At 39.6% G+C, this 17,528-nt stretch overlaps 1 protein-coding gene across 2 annotated transcripts; it reads left to right on the forward strand.

Moving 5' to 3' along the window:
• The first annotated feature begins 877 nt into the window (after positions 1 to 877).
• On the forward strand, positions 878 to 11,573 carry si:ch211-216l23.2 (uncharacterized protein LOC565061 homolog). Of its 2 annotated transcripts, none has more exons than XM_051381045.1 (9): positions 878 to 1,081; positions 1,332 to 1,418; positions 3,106 to 3,185; positions 3,833 to 3,965; positions 6,080 to 6,279; positions 8,087 to 8,365; positions 8,479 to 8,649; positions 9,439 to 9,702; positions 9,842 to 11,573. In XM_051381045.1, exons 1-9 carry the CDS (start codon positions 1,020 to 1,022, stop codon positions 9,877 to 9,879), a joined length of 1,314 nt encoding a protein of 437 aa, XP_051237005.1. In that variant the 5' UTR covers positions 878 to 1,019; the 3' UTR covers positions 9,880 to 11,573. The 2 variants fall into 2 exon arrangements, with proteins under 2 accessions (XP_051237005.1, XP_051237007.1); XM_051381047.1 differs by having other exon boundaries at positions 879 to 1,081; positions 9,457 to 9,702.
• Positions 11,574 to 17,528: the final 5,955 nt, after the last annotated feature.

The raw sequence follows: 17,528 nt of genomic DNA on the forward strand, positions 1-17,528 counted from the left end.
ATCTAATGTCTTCCAAGATTTCAGCACCCCCCTCTAATACAAGGGTAACCACCAAAGCTAATAGAAATACATTCTCTTTTTGCTTTTTAAACTAACACTGGTTTCATTTTGATATGTGTTTACATTGAGACCAGGTTATATTATATTATATTATATTTTATATTATATTATATTATTTTATATTATATTATTTTATATATTATATTATATTTTATATTATATTATATTATTTTATAGTATATTATATTATATTATATTATATTATATTTTATATTATATTATATTATTTTATATTATATTATTTTATATATTATATTATATTATTTTATATATTATATTATATTATATTATTTTATACATTATATTATATTATATTATTTTATATTATATTATATTATTTTATATATTATATTATATTATTTTATACATTATATTATATTATATTATATTTTATATTATATTTATTTTTTTATTATTTTTTATTATTTTATATATTTATTATATTTATTTATTATATTATTTTATTTTTATATTATATTATATTTTTATATTATTTTTATATTTATTATATTTTTTTATTATATTATATTATATTATATTTTATATTATATTATATTATTTTATATTATATTTTATATTATATTATATTATATTTTTTATATATTATATTATATTATATTATATTATATTATATTATTTTATATTATATTATATTATATTATATTATATTATATTGGGCTTGTTTTTGTTGGCGACACCGCTCCACACCACGAGGTGGCGGTAACGCACCAATTCGTTGTTTTCCAACCGGAAATAAACCTCAAGAAGAAGAAGAACCTCGCATAAGAAAAACTCCTCCTCTTCCTCCTCCTTCTCCTCCTCCTCCTCCTCCTCCTCCTTCTTCTTCTTCTTCTTCTCCTCCAACTGGTGGAGCAACATTAGGAAACGGTGTTGTTCTGTTTCTCCATCTGTGATTAAAAGCTTCAGAGTTCCCTTCGGAGGAGGAGGAGGACAATAAAATGTCTTCCTGGGTGAAATCAGCAGGAGCAGCCCGGCGGTCGCAAGCTAACCCCAACGGCAGGTGAGCCTGGAGCAAGTGTAGCATCAGCAGCTAATATGCTAAGTAGCAGCCATAGCAGAAACAACAACAACAACAACAACAACAACAACAACAAGAACAAGAAACCTCCCCACCGTTTAGACGCGTGTAACATCAGCTGTGTTGTGTTCAGGCTCATGTTGTGTTCAGGCTCATGTTGTGTTCAGGCTCATGTTGTGTTCAGGCTCATGTTGTGTTCAGGCTCATGTTGACACGTTGTGTGTTTGTGCAGTGCTCAACAGCTGCGGCTGTTCCGGAGAGCAGCGCCCTACCCCCCCCGGGAGGAGAGGACCGAGGAGCTGAAGGATGCCCTGGACAGGTACCGGCTCCATGTACCGGCTCCATGTACCGGCTCACTGAGAGTAATGTCACATAGAGACATTGCTTTACAGTTAGAAGATAAGATATTCCTTTATTTAGAATAAAACAGTTTAATAAAACACAGTAAGAGTTGGATAAATAATAAATACAAACACTATGTACAACAGTAGGAATCCACAAACAGCAGATAACACAAACAGTAGCAGCAGCAGTTGCACAGTGAATGTGGAATGATATTGCACATTGTTATTGTCAATGACCTACGATATCTCTCCCTCCCAATGTATCACAGCATGTATGAGTTCAGATCCTTTCCAGTGCCCGTCCCCCCAGAAGGACCTTTTTTTTTTTTAATGTAACAGACATAAAACATGTTAAAGCTTCAATAGGTAACTTAAATAAAAATAACTTTTTGTCGCATTTGCTGTAACGTTCTGTGAAAAAGATCTGGCTCCTCCAGCGGGCCTGGACTACAAACAACAAATCAGAACCAGGGAAAGATAGTCGAGGTCCAACTTTTTGGGTTTGGGGGGGCTTGAATATAGTAGATGTTTCTGTCAGGACATAGTAAAATGTTATTTCTTATAGAAGATATCTACTGCAGCTTTAAAAGACCGCAAAGAGAAACCATGTGGTACATTTTGTTGAACTTTGTTGAGAGCAGTAAGGACTTCCCGGCATACTTATACAGTACTATATTCATACATATACATCCCCCACCTCCCCCACCACCCTACACATGACTACGTGATTGGTTGGGAAGCTTGATGTTTATTTAAGGAAGATTGTAATCTTTCCTGTGATAAATATATTGGGTGTAATTTGCCCTAAAAGTCAAAGATCAGTCTGTGCACAGCTGAGATTTGGTTTATTACCACTGCACATTGAAACAGGTAGAATCTGTGAATATTGTCCCTTTTTATATATTTAATCAATTATAACAAATATTGTTTAAAAAAAGTCTTAAAAGTATTGAGAATGAAGCTTTAATAGAATACCTTTGTGATAATGTATTTTATATTTCTAAAGCATGGGATAGGAGGAGAAAAGTAAGTGATAGATAAATTCCTCTGACTCTCTCTCTTCTATATGGATTGTAAACTATTGGGTTTATGGACTGGATGAAAGATACAGTGGGTCCAGATGTTTCTGTCTTTGTTTAGATATGTGTCTTGTGCTTTAGTGTGTCAGTACATCTGTATTTCTAGTTGTCATTTGTGGAAGGTTTGGTTGTTGGTTTTGTTTTTTTGCTGTTAGCTGGCGGTGGGTTAACATGCTGGAATGTTTGCTTTGTTTTTAGTTAATGTTTCTGAATAAAAATGTAGTTTTATGTTGTCGTCGTAGGTTAAATTTAGGATAGTTATTTAGTCGTTTATCACAAATGTCAACTGTCCTAGAGTCCTAGACCAAAACCAGTGTCATAAATTCCTCCGATACTGTCTAAAATGCAGTATTGGCGATTGTTTTGTGTGTTGACCAAATAATCAGCCACGAAAATGCAACGTAAAAACCCTGCAGTGCATTCTGAAGAATACGTCACTGTGGGGGCTAGAAAGAAACTGATACCTCCTTTCAGAAACTCTTTCAGTCTTTATATGAAGTATAATGACGTGGCGAACAGAAGGCTTATCCCTCATCATAGTGTCACATTGAAAGATGCTCCTGTTTCACCTCTTTTCTTTCAGTTATGAAGAACTGGAGCAAATGCAAACATACACTGCGAAGCCAAGTGTGAAGTATGAGGGCTACAAGCATCAGCCCAATGGTGAGACTTTTTCTTTATGTTGCACACACAGTACACAGTAATGGTTCGTGTCCATGGGGGGGTTTGCCTCGATGGGTAGCGTACACTCTCCATCACAAACACTTCAGGCTGCACCGGTTTGGACAAACGCTCTCTGCTCCGATATTTCATGGCGACTCATTTTGGAAACTTTCTTTTATATTATAAAAATAGGTTACTGAAACGTGTTACTGAACGTGAGAAATATGCCACGCAGTTGCCGAATCTGTCTCCTTTTTTTATCCACACCGGTTCGTTTAAATGATTTTTGTGAGTTTCTAGAAGCATAGAGTTGCGTGCTCGACGCCCTTGATGTGCATTAAGCGGCGTAGACCTTTGTTTTATGCTAATAAGGAGCGGGCAACGTGCCGCGACTCTACCAGAATGCATTGCACTGCTGCTAATATAGACAATAGGAAAGGAAAGCGTGGAAATGACTGAGCCTGTGGACACGTAACTTAAGTAACTGCACCAGTCAGTGTTTGACTTCTGTTAAAACGAGGTGCTCAGAAACCTCCTCATTATAAAAGCCCACCAAAAACTGGTATCCCATTGGTTTAAATTCCCTTCCACTGTCTCTCCCTTTACCTCCCCCGTCATTCTCTCCCAACTCCTCCACCATCCTCAAGCCCACTCAGCCAAGCCAGACGGCTGCACTCCAGCAGACAGACGTAAAGCCCTGTATCAGAAGTTCTACAGGCAGGTGCAGGAGGAGAGGAAGCCGGCCGACTGCGTGGTCCTCTCCGTCACCAGCCAGTGCCTGTGAGTACATTCAAACAGCGATCTGAACCACGAGCAGAAATCTGGGCGACTCTTACATGCAGAGTTTTGATGGTTTATACTTGGCTGCCAGTCAGTGAGACAAGACTGATGGATGTCATTTTAATTGTCCATTTTTTCGGGGGCAGCCAAGAACATTCAGCTCAAGCTTTTATGTCAGCAACACCCTCAATCTGTTGATACTTGGCTGGAATGACTGGATGGTTTTACTGGTGCTTATGATGGATAGAGACTTCAAGCCCTGCTGAATGTAAGTGCTTGTTGTCTTTGAATGTAGGATCATGTCACTGTTGCAACACAATAATAATACAAGCTTAACAACACTTGAGTTTGAGATGATAATAATGTCTTCCCTGACACAATGGGGCCCTCCCTTGATTGTGATGCACAACAATGTACAACACACAACAAAACCTTCCCATCGCTCTGTTTAAACCTGAATGAACAAGTTCTCGTTGGCACAGAGTTTATTACTCTTCGAATAATTTCCTACTTTTTATGCCTCAGTCAAATTGTTGAATACTGATCTAAATACCATTTAAAATAAAAATTCTATTCACATACATATCAACATATCAAATACGACATGGATCACTCATTCTCTTCTACTTTATTTCATTAAAGGCTTCTGTTGTTACATACCAGTGACACACACACAAATCAAATGTTATTTTAATGATATTTAGAAATATTCTGCATCATCTTTTCACAACATTTCGGCAGATGTTCCAACAGTGGATGCTCATAAATAACCACCATTAAAATCTGCCCTCACAAACAAATGACTATACAAACGCTACTCTGTAATGTTAACACTGTTGCATCCTAAGCACAGAGTTATAGAACATAAAGCATTTACACTCTGTACACAATACAACATCAAAATTCATGCACAAGATACTCATACATGAAGCCTAATATGGCGGCTGTGTTTGCATTCATGATATTGTCACACAGTTGGAATAACTAACTTGGAAGTGTTAATTGTACTTCTACTGATTATGGTGTCTGCAACATGGCAACGCTAGTTATCAGCAGGCTATCCAGAATGTGTTACCTAAACAACTAAAAGGTTTGAAGTTACCAGTGCTATAGCATGCTTAACTACTGTTCATTATTCCTTTTTAGAGAATGAGCTGTATGTATTCACTGGGATTTTAAACCCAGGTCCTTGTTTTCTTGTTCCTAAAAAAAAAAAGACGTAGTGCTTGGAGCCCACTTACTGTTACAAATTAGTTTCTGTTTTGATAGTAAACACTATAAAAGATGCTTTGTACTAACAATAAATTCCAATGGTGGCTCAGTGTCACCGTGGAGTCGAACCACTCCTGCAACATAAACCTCTTTTACTCAAACATTCTTGCGGTTGGTGCAACACAAACTAGAGATAGGCCGATTAATCGGACTGATTGGCATCGGCGTATGTGTGTGCTCTATATTTAACCATATTTTCCTGTTTGTTTTTTTTTGTTCCCCCAATTATTTTCAAACTGGTTTGCCCACTTCTATGTCACATGACTTCCTACTTTAACCAGAATTGGTATCTCTGCCTTTTCTAACAGATTTCCCTTTTGTATGGTTGTTGAATGTTGGAGCAAAGTATAAATCTGAGAAGAAGCCCTCGCTCCATGATGCACGGAGACTAATGTGTAAACATGGCATTTACCGTAGAAAGGTGTTATGTAAAATGCCACCAAACCCACCCATATCCACATTTATCCACACTATATCAAACACCACCATTCAACAGAGTGCTCTCAAAAATGCAAACTGCATAAAGGTTTTATGTTTATCCTCAACACAATTTACTGATGTATTACTTAAACACATACTACCACAACACTAAATACATCTAGGCTCTATCTGCACACATAATGCTACACTTGGTCCTGTCTAAAGATCCACACATACAGAATTCACCACACAAAAGAAATGATGACTTACGGTTACGTTCTTGTTGGTAAAGCACACTATAAATCAAGAAATAACCTTCTGTTCCTCTGAGAGATATATAATTTAGGTTTCCTCTATAATGCCAGCTGAGTCACTTAATATAGACATGTCAAGTTAACAAAGTGTTTCTCTTCCTCTCAAAGGGATTACCCCAAATCGCTAAGCCAGTGCTTGCAGGAGCGTGGCCTGTCAGTGGAAATGCTCTACCTTCAGGCGGAATCGGGCCTGACCCGGGCCCTGCAGGATGTCCGAGCAGAAGGCTCCTCGTTATGTATTCTGGTGGAGCAGACAAACGTAGCTCTGTCCTCCTGCACTGTTATCATATTCTCAGAATCCCTCAAAAGTAAGTCCCCCCCTCATTCCTTCAAGCTTAGCCAAACCACAAACCTTCATCCCTTCTCAACTATAGGTCTAATGCGATTTACGCGTACATATATATTCTAAAAAATCCATCAACGTCCATCAGATCTGCACATTATTCATTCAGTATCCACATCAATGGCACTCTGTTGCCAGATCATACACTGACTGCCACTGGAACACACTTTACATACTTTAATAAAGTGACTGAAGCCCAAAATGAATGTAATTAAAAGGGATAGCTCCAGATTTTGTTTTCTTGCCAAGACTTAGATGAGAAGATCGATACCACTCCAGTATCCGTCTGATAAATATGAAGCTTTCAGCAACTTTTAAAGGTCCAGTGTGGAACATTTTGACAAAGCCAGGCTAGCTGTTTAAAGTCTTTATGCTGAGCTAACCGGCTGCTCGATGTAGCTTCATATTGACCGACAGACACAAGTGATCTCGATCTTGAGGGTGGCAGAGCATATTTCCCAAAAATGAATACAATTATTCCTTAAAAGGTAGACAATGGTTTACCACAACTTGGGTTCAATTTTTCTTTCATGGTTATGGTAACATTGTACTCACCAAAAGTAGTTGCTGAGATCTGTAGACGTGGCTACATCACTAAAACTCATCAGAAATGGTCAGACAAGATTTAAACAAATTTCTGGGTTAGTGAAGAGAAAAAGGAGAGAAAACAAAAGTAAACTATAAACCTTCTTTTGCACAGAATTACAGTTTAAAGACAAACTTCCCGATTCAACTTTAACCATCTGTACTTGCCCTAGTAGTGCACACTCGTGGTTTTCCTGTGCAGTGGGACTATAAAAAGGTTTTAGCAATGTTGCTGCGTTCACACACCTCGGCAGTTATTGAGATCAGTAGGATGTTATCATAACCAACTGTACTGATGGACAGAGCTATGAAAATATAACCCAAGTTGTAATAAAGTAGTTTTTCTTTAGGTTGACTCAATATGAAACATTTGTGTAGTTCATATTGCGAAATAAAGATTGTCAATACCTGCAATGATCTTCATGCAACTGATTAAAACAAATCAACAAATAGCACGCAGAACTGTTTCATTACTACAGTTATTTCTATATCTATACTGAAAAATGCGAAAATACACGTCACTATACTATAAATGTATGCATACACCATTAAGCATTAACCTTTGTGATTTAGATGCTGCACAAAAACTGATTGCACAAACAGATCTGCATAATACAAATTGCAAAAATTTAAAACGGACCATCAAGAACATCAAAACTGCAAAGTGATGTAATTGTTCTAGGATGGTGCTACTCTGTGTTGCTCACAAAAAAGGAACCCAGTGGTGGGTGTGAATGATGCTCTAAACACATTTTTAGCCTGACATACACAACCAAAATAAAAATACAATCAATTTAATAACCTTAGAGCAAATATAATAAAGGAATTGATTAATTTTAAATACACAAATCAGATAACAGATCATTTAATGTGCTTTGGTATCTCATCTTCTGAATGCACACAAAAAAAGCTTTATTTTATGTCCAGGAACATAAAGTTACTGAAAAATGCACATATTTTACACAAATCGCTTGTCCCCTGTTGCCCCCCCCTCCCCTTCCAACAAACCACAGCCCACATTCAAAAGTACATAATCAAAAGTGCCAATTTATCAGCTGAATCACATTCAAACAAAATCGATTTCAGTTTATCTTACTGCCAATTTTACGGGTTTTGTCCTGGCGCACCTCTTTCTTCCCCTTCAGTCCCCTGACCCCTCACCATTAACATTCCCATTTCCCTCCCAGTCCATCGCAACATGCCCAAAGACCAGGCAATGGACTTTGTTGCAGCCGAGTACAGCCGCGGCCTCGTCAAAGAGCGCCCTCCGAGGGACCCCGCGGACATCGCAGCGCAGGCGTCGCAGCTGCTGGATGACTTTCTGGATCGAGAAAAGATCGAGCGCCACACTGTTCCCTCTGAAACCCGTCCGCTCCTCATGCTGTTAGCTGAGGGGGTCCATCTCTACTCCGAGGAGCTGGAAACCATCTCAGAATACGTCCGTTCCCGGCAGGAGCACCTTCAAGGTGGCACACTGATTAAACTGTAGCACCGGTGCTGTGTCAGTGCTACTGACTGCACCTTTACCTGCCTGTCCTGTCTATTGTGCTTCTTTATTTTTTCTTTTCTTTCTCTCAAGTATCCAACACGGAGGGGGAGAGGGGTAACATGTTACCTCCAGGACTGGGGAAACCACCTCCTCTGCTCCCTACTCCACCTGGGCCTCCTCAACTGCAGTCTGGACCCGGAGCAGGGGGGTCCATGATGGACCACAATGCTTCTTCACCCTCTCCTCTCTTGCCTTCACCAGGTTAGACCGAGAGAGAGAGAGAGAGAGAGAGAGAGAGAGGAGTCGTCTTCGTATTTCACTATTTAAATGTTCTTAAAAGTTCAATGGTGCAGGAACCATATACCGGGCGACCATATTTTAAAAGATCTAACTTTGTCCTCCCTGAATTGTCTGCAAGGTATCCCATCTCAGGTTACACTTTTCAGACTGTTCTGTAAATCGTGGGCAAGTCATTTTTAGTTTTTAACGAGTCACTTTTACACCGAAATTCCACCAGGCTTTATTGTGTTTGGCTCCATGATCTACGCACCTTCAAATCCCTCTGAGGGTGTTTCAGAAGCAGAGCGTCTTGCCTGTCCGACGTTGTTAACTTTTGTCTAGGGCTACACATGGTATAAAAACCTCATATTGTGATTATTTTGACAGATATTGTGATTGCGATACTATTCATGATTAGAGTGGGAATTATCATTTTTGCATCGTAAATTGAAATTTCTCTGAAGCATAGAAACTAAAAGGAGCAGCTCCACTCCTAGTTTTGACTCTGGGAACATCCAGTAATCCAGAACCAGCCAACCTAAGAGGTCTGCGAGGTTCGTACTGGGTCAGGAGGTCTGATCAGTACTTTAGGTACATCTACTGCTCATTGAAGTCCAAAACGACAGCCTTGCAGTAAATGTTAAAGCGTGTGTGGTTCAGTTTGTTGCAGTGTTAGCAGTCATTTACTGCATTATAGTGAGAGCTGTTCCTCCTCATGTATGTCAGTGTGGTCCTTTCATCCGGTCACATTGTCCTGTGTTTTTCATTCAGACGCGTCTCTCCTTTTAGGCTCTTACCCCAAAACCAAACCCCCGCCGCTGCTGTCCTTGCATCGACCTCCCGGCCCATCATTAGGGGCCCCATCTCAGCGAGGCCCCCTGTCCTCGCACATCCCCTACGGCGCCCCCACTTTGCCTCGTGGACCCCTACTCCACCATGCTCCTCCATACCACTCTGGCTCCAGAGGCCCTCATGGGAACAGAGGAGCCCCGCCATCTCTAAAGAGTTCCCGCCCTCCACTTCTCTCTTCTCCAGGTGGGTCGCGGATACTTTCTTTAAATCGATGTTTAATCCAGCGTTAATATAGAAACAAAATGCTGAGTATGAACAGCAGATTATCTTCAGTGTAACCTCACTGTGTGTTTTTGTTTTTGTCCTCTCTACCTCTGATCAGGTGCCCCTCTTCTACGACCGAGCGGCCCCCGACACTAGGAAATGACACACACGTTGCCAGCTGTGTTTGGAAGTTTTCACCCAACTCCTGAACAGAAGACTCCTGGTCCTACTTAGGATATCTGTAATGAACTTTCTAAAAAAACAACAAAAAAAACAACACCCAGTAGTAAACCACATGCAGTTAGATGGAAAGATGTTAGTTAAAGTTTGATATTCTCACTTTATTGTGGATGGACTGATGGAAGATGGTATGGAGTATTGTAATGACCGGTCATTTTAAGCATATTTTCCAACATCCTTCTGTTGTCATTATTTTCCTTTGATGATTTACAGCATTTCTCACCCATCCCATTAAAAAAGCATGTTCTGTACTTCCAGTTTGCCTTTTATAGGGCCCACACTGTTGGGGTCGGTTACTGTGACAAGCTGCATAAACCTTGAAGGTCTGACTCACCTAGCTCAAATAAAAACCCCTTAATCCCGGTGACTGATTGACAGCTGGTTCATATTTCAGGCAGCAAAAAGGCGAGGTATCGCCGGTCACACGATGGTGAAGGGACTTTTATTTTTCCTGTATATAAAGAACATAGCAAGTACCTGCCATATACAGTGTTTCAAGATGGTGCTCAAGATTTCAACACTCCACAACCAATGGAAAGTTTGTTCATACGAGCTGTTTTATTTATATCTCACTTTTTAGCACAAGTAATCCCTCTGAAGGAGTTTGTGGAATGGTTCTCATTCTAAAGTTACATGTACAACGAATCCTTTATAATTTATTACATTCACTTGTATGTAATGCTTCGTATGCTTTGTTCAAGTGAGATCATATAGATCATATACCCTGGCAGTGAAAGTATGATTCCCCCCAGTAACATCTGGACTTCTCACAGGCTTTGTTTTGTCATCCTGAATATAAAATGTACCATTTTGTGTTGCTTTAAAGGACAAGACACAGATATCTGATAGGAAGAAGAACCTCGTTGTATATTCTGTCTCTAATTTAGGAAGAATCCAGGTGAACTAATACTGAATTTCCACTGCTACACGTCTGGCCAAGCAGGGCGTGCCATTAAACCCACTGTAGTCTCAGAATCTCTGATGGTTTGACCCGTAATGAGATGATCACTCTGGATTATTCCATTTCAGGGAAACACTCATAAATCATTTTGTACTGTAACATTTTTGCGGCTGTGTGTTGTTGATTGTTTTTTAACTTTTCACTCATTGCTAGGAACTGTATAGTATTCTGGTTTGGTTGTTAATATTCATTTTGCAATACCTTGTGTGGCATTTGTGGAGTCCGGTGTCGCTGTTAATCCACAACGGCTCACTGTGTGTATTTGTGTTGTTACATTTGGTTGTGAGTCCATCGAAGTGCAACAGAACAGCGATTACACACCAGAGAGAAATCATTTGTGATAAGAATCTCCCTTTTAAACTGCTCAACATTTGCTTCTGTTCTGTAGATATTTAAATCCTGCACTCTCTCTTTGGTTTTTTTATATATACGTATATAAATTGTAAATGTCCAACTACTTGGCACCCTGGATTAGTTTTCTTTGATATGAAGCTGTTGTTCAACATCTGTGGAAGAGGAATCTTTAATATTTTCAAAGAAAACACCTACAAATGTTTGAATATGTTATTTTGGTTTGATGAGCATTTCAATTGTTTTTATTTTGTTCAAGAGAGAATGAACCACGAGAAATAAAGACGATCTTCATTAAGTGTGCTCTCCCTCTGTAGATACTGACTGTACTGTTTTACAACACTGACTCACGGTGGATGTTATTGGGATTTTCCAGCCGTTCCGGGAAGTTGCACAACAATTAACGCCAATTCAACCAAATCCCTGCACAAACGTTGAACCATATATCACCAAACTCACCCATGAAGATGCAGACGTCTCACATTTACCCTCCACACAGTGCAATTTGATTCTCACTGGAACAAGTTGCCTTCAATGTTTAATAAATTACACAAACAAAATAATACATTTGCAGTTCTCACTTACTCCTGCAATTTCACTGGGAAATAGATGCTTGAAACACATTTGTTTTAGAAAAGCTGTTGTGAAATTGGCCATTTTAGGTCGCAACAATCCCAAAAAAAGACTGAAATTGTGGAGGGACTGATTTTTAGCACTAAGCAACAGAAAGACTTTAATGTCAAAGTGAAATATGTTCCACCCTCGAGCCAATATTTAGTAGAGACACCTTTGGCAGCAGAGAGGGCCTCTGAGTGAATGGGTCTTTCATCAGGTTTGCACACACTGCTTTTTCTTTTTCTTTTCTTTTGTGTGTGCAGTGATGGAAGAAGTTTTTGCTTTTTATTGTTTCCTTAAGAAAAATGACACAAGAGCCGAAACCATAGCAAATAACAAGATTCTGGGAACCTTGGTGCGATATAGCGAACCAATGTCCACCCATCTGGAGCCACTGTAATCGGATGTAAACAGAAGGCATTGCACGAAGCACAACCACCTGTAGAATTTGACATGCCCACTTTGAACCAACTTTTCGGGTTCTGAATCAGTATATTTCTGCTCGACATGCTGGTTCCCAACCGGTTCCTGGTTGGTGGAAAAGGCCAATGAGTGAACAGCAAATCCCACCAAAAGTTCTGCTCCAGTGTGTCTCAGTATTTTCCTGTATTCACGTTGCCCTCCACCCTCACACAGAAACAACCTTGTAGCATGAAGCTGCCGCCACCCGGTTTCGTGACAGTGATGGTGTGTGTCTGCTGATGTGTGCAGTATTTGGATTACACCAAACATTGTGTTCAGTATCATTGAACCTTCTTCCACTTTGTTTCATCCAGATATAATTATGAAAGCTTATTTTGCAACCCTATAAAGCCATGTACTCCTGCTCTTATGGGATGGAAAAACACAATGTGATAATGTTACTTGACCTTTATTTATACAGTGCATTTTTTTTTTACATACACTGCTGGTAGAGGCTGCCATGCAAGGTGCCAACCTGATACAGTATCCAAAGTGCTCAAAATGATGCTCACCTATACACACACTCACAAAGACGGCACAGGCAGTGGGAGGAATTTGGGGTTCAGTCTCTTGCAAGAAGCACCCTCCAATTACAAGACTACCAGCTCTACCACCAGAGTCACAGCCACAATCAGCAAAAGCTAGAAGTGTGAAAAGAAGCTTTTAGGATGAAGTTACACCTTTTAAACTCTAGATGGCGATGTGCACCTTCATACACCACTAGACCTAATGTAACAGACTGGATGGAAACAGCAAATATATAGAAAAAGTTTGGTTTAGTCTTACTTTGCTCCAAAAAGACTTCCTGAGACCTGACCTCAGAGGATACTGCAGAAATACACCACATTGCTCATTCTCCCCATCACCTACAGAGCAACCTCCCCCCTCCTGCCTCAGCGACCCCCACCAACAACCTCCTCACCCCTCTGACCCGGTCCAAGCTCCGGACCTTGGAACAACAGGGCCTTCTCCATTGCTGCCCCCTCCCTTTTGAAGTCTCTCCCCCAATCAGCCCCCATCTCTCCGTTATATTGCTCCACCTGTTTTTTGACTGCTATTGCTCACACCCTACCTTACCTTTTTAAAGCGCTATATAAAATGTTATTATTATTATTATTATTATTATTATAAAAAAAACAATAATAATAATAATAATCATAATAATACATGTCATTTATGGAGCACTTTTCAAGAAACTCAAAGACACTTCACATGAGTTAAAAAGGAAAAGAAAAAGTAATAAAAAACAACACACGAAGAAATTATAGCTATATCTACACTCAACAATAATTCATTATTAAAATCATTAAAAGCAGTTCTGAAAAGGTGGGGTTTCTAGTTATCTAGTTAAAATATATTAAACTCTGCAGTAATGTTGTAGTTCCAAATACAAAACATGCTAGTAGTAAAGACCAAGAAACATTCTTACATTCAGCTGATTATACACTAATGAAAACATACCTATGAATATTATATTCCATTTCTGCCGATAGATCCTCCTCAATGTTACACACTGGACCTTTAAACTCTTACATGTAAAGACTGTTTTCATTTTTAAAGACAAACTCTCTGTAAGTTTGAATGCCGCTTGAATTGAATACAGTTGTTTTTACTTTTCTCAGCTTTTCTGAGGACTAATTTTACTGCTGGGTTCAGGCTTTTACCATTGGCCTCCCTGTAATGAGCTTCCTGAAGAACTCAAGTCAGCTAAATAAAAACTCTGCTGGAAAGCCCTTTAAAAATCTATTACAAGAAGCATTATCCCATTAAAAGTTCTATCCAGGTGAAGTATTTGTCATAAATAGTTCAACTTTTTTAATGTGTTTTTCCGTATAAAAGCAATTAATAACTTCTTTTGAAAACTGCTGTATAAATAAAGTTTATTATTAGAGTCAAAGACACAAACACGCAGATGGTGAATGTGTCTGCATGTGTCTGGTATTCTCTCCTCGTTGCTGCCTCCTCCTCCGCCTCTCCTCCAGCTGTGGGCGCACTGCAGCGAGGAGCCCATCAACTCAGGAAGTAATGGACAACTGTCTCCACCTCATTACACCAGCCTACCACACACACACACACACACACTCTGATTGGACACTGTGTGTGTGTGTGTGTGTGTGTGTGTGTGTGTGTGTGTGTGTGTGTGTGAGAGAGAGAGAGAGAGAGAGTTGTTTGTGGGTAGAACAACAGCAGCATCAAGTATCTTAAACGTCTCAGTATCAGTTCTCTTGCTTTTACAGGAATGTTTTCATGTCTGTTTTACTTGATTTACTAGTCTCATGAATGCAGTATAAGCATGGTTCGAATTAGGGGGAGTTAAAAAGGACATGAACTTCCCTAGAAGCCTACTTAGAAACATTTAGGGGGAGCTCTAAAACGTCATCCATTTTTGTGTCAAATGCTTTATTTTATGTGCATTAAGGCTCCTGTTACTGCCATCGTCCTTGGCATGCTGTAATGTTCTATGATTATTACTTTTCCTTTTTTAATTGGTACAAAAATCCACTTTCAGAGAACAGATAGTCATTGGAGATACAGAAGGTCAGTGGTCTTAAACTCCAATTGGCTTGGCACCACTGCTGGTATTATCATCTCAGTACTACAAGTGTGTTCTTATTTTATTTGTATGAGTTTAAACTGTAGTTTAAATTGATGAAACATCTAGAAAAAAGTGATAAAATATAAAATAATACAGTTCAACTGTAAAACCAGATGAGGAATCCTATTTAAAATGTGTTATTAATCTGAATGAAGTAACTTTACACAAATGTTACCACTTCGTGAAGTGAAAGTTTATTTACTTTTTTTCCCCCACTAAAGCAAATTGTCACGTCATTAAGAGCTGACGTGTGATAAAAAACTATTTGCAATTAATTATCAAACTGTAGGTAATTCATTTTGGGGCTTTGGGTTTACGTTTTGTAATGATATAAAGTCAACTTAAAGAAAATGAGTCAGTGGAACAAAATGGAATTAAATGCACAAATTGAAGTGCACTCAGAACTATTTTTTGTAGTTTTGTAGTTATTACTTCAACAATTCAACGATGGGTTGAGTTTAATTCATGGGAATGAGTGACTCAAATTTTTTGGGAGGATTAAGTTTGGTTGGTTTACTTCTTTTCTTAATCTGTTAGGAGTAACAGTACCAATGCTAACCTGAAGTTCACCTGTAAAGTGAGAACAAGTGACAATAGTGGATGGGTTTCTTCCCAAGAAAAATAAAAACCTCTCCAAAATGGTTACCGTCAACAGAGGATGTGAAGCGAGATAAGGGGCGGAGGGCCGGAAATGTCACAACAGATGTCATGTTTACTGAAATCTGTTCTGTTATTATTGCAGTGTAAATCAGTGCAGACTTTTCTAATCAATCTGCACTTAACAAAGCATTACAACAGCTTTAACAGATTAACTGACAGACACAGTCCTTCACAGCATCAGCAGAAAGGAGGGTTACATTTTCGTGAGGAAGAATAATCCAAACGCATCCTAAGGAAACGAAAGATCATTCTTTCAGGAGGAGCTGGAAAGTTTCCAGTGTCTGAAGGTGTCTATAATTATAGTTAAACAATCTGCCCGAGGAAATCAGGTGGGGAGACTTTGGTGATCTCCATTAAATCCCTTCTTAAAATAACTTTTAAAAAACACCTTATCTAGAGTCAGTGTCCATTCTGGGCCACTGTAGAAACATGTTCAACAAAAATACCAATACTCAGGTGATTATACTGAATGAAAACGTACCTATGAATATTATATTGCATTGTGCCAATAGATCCTCCTCACTGTTACACACTGGACCTTTAAGGTTGTTAGAAACAGAAGATTTGGGAAAGAAGAATGTGACATTTTGTTCTCCGTCTTCCATCCCTTCCTCTACCTTCCGCTCCTGTCAACACAGTTCCTCCTCTTTTCCCACCTCTGTCGTTCCTCCTCCACCTCCTCGCCCCTCGAGTCAAGACATTTATTCTCCATTTGCACCGTCTCTGTCGCGAGGCTCGAGTCATTTAAGCAGAAACTGGATAAAAACAGTGGAAAAGGCTGCAGACATGTGACTGAAAAACACGCAATTAAATAAACTCTCTCTCCTCCTCTGTCATTCTCTGCACAGTCCGACTACACCTCCGATCTCCCCTGTCGTTTACCTGCTCATCTCACCCCCCCCACCATCATCAACCCCACCTCCTCCTCCCTGTTTCTCTTCTCCCCACTGGATATCAATCAGAATCTATCACTAACTATTCCTGCTGCCGTTGTGTCAGAATTCACAGGATCTTCATCAAACTGGGAAACTGTTTCATTGTTACATCGGACCCTCACTGCGTGTGTGTGTGTGTGTGTGTGTGTGTGTGTGTGTGTGTGTGTGTGTGTGTGTGTGCGCGCGCGTGTGGGGGGGTCTGCGTGGTAGAATTAATGGAATGCATGCACACCTCCTCAACAACCAGCATCACGTGAAGGCTTGCACACACACACACACACACACACACACACACATACAACAACCAGCACCTTCCCTCCCCTCCCATCACCGCCATCACACACACACACACACACACACACACACACACTAACACACACACATGCTTACACACATTAGGGTGTTAATTGTTGTGATAACACCTTCCAATAACAAGGCTCTAATTATCAACATGTTTGGCTGTTGGAGTGTGTATCTGGCACTTGCGTACGGATCATGGGGTGAGCGCGTTTGTGTGCGTGCCAGTGTGAGGTGTGGCACCGGGGGAAGAAGGTTTGATGATTTTGAAATATGCCGCTGTGTGTGTGTGTGTATGTGTGTGTGTGTGTGTGTGCTTTCATGTATGGGGTGATGATGTCTCAGTCTCAATCCACATTTGCATATGACAAGGGGTCTTTTGTCCTTTTGCGAATGCTGAGTTTGAGAAGTGGCACCGTTGCATTGCAGACAGAAACTACCGGATAATTCTCAAGTGTTTAACAAACAGCACAGAATATTCACTGTTGCCCCCTGAGCCTCCATTCTGCCCTGGAGTCCCGGTTTTAAAGAAATGTGTTAACAGTTAAGGCTAGCAAAGGCCCAGAGAGATAAAGGACGAGCTCTCCATAGAGGACATATCTGAGACCTTTATCAAATATGTTTTATTAAAGCAGGAATATTTGACATGGGGACTTAACACTCAGTCCACTGTCTGTTAAAGGATAGG

This window comes from Dicentrarchus labrax, unplaced genomic scaffold, assembly GCF_905237075.1.
Source record: "Dicentrarchus labrax unplaced genomic scaffold, dlabrax2021, whole genome shotgun sequence".
Lineage (NCBI taxonomy): Eukaryota > Metazoa > Chordata > Actinopteri > Moronidae > Dicentrarchus > Dicentrarchus labrax.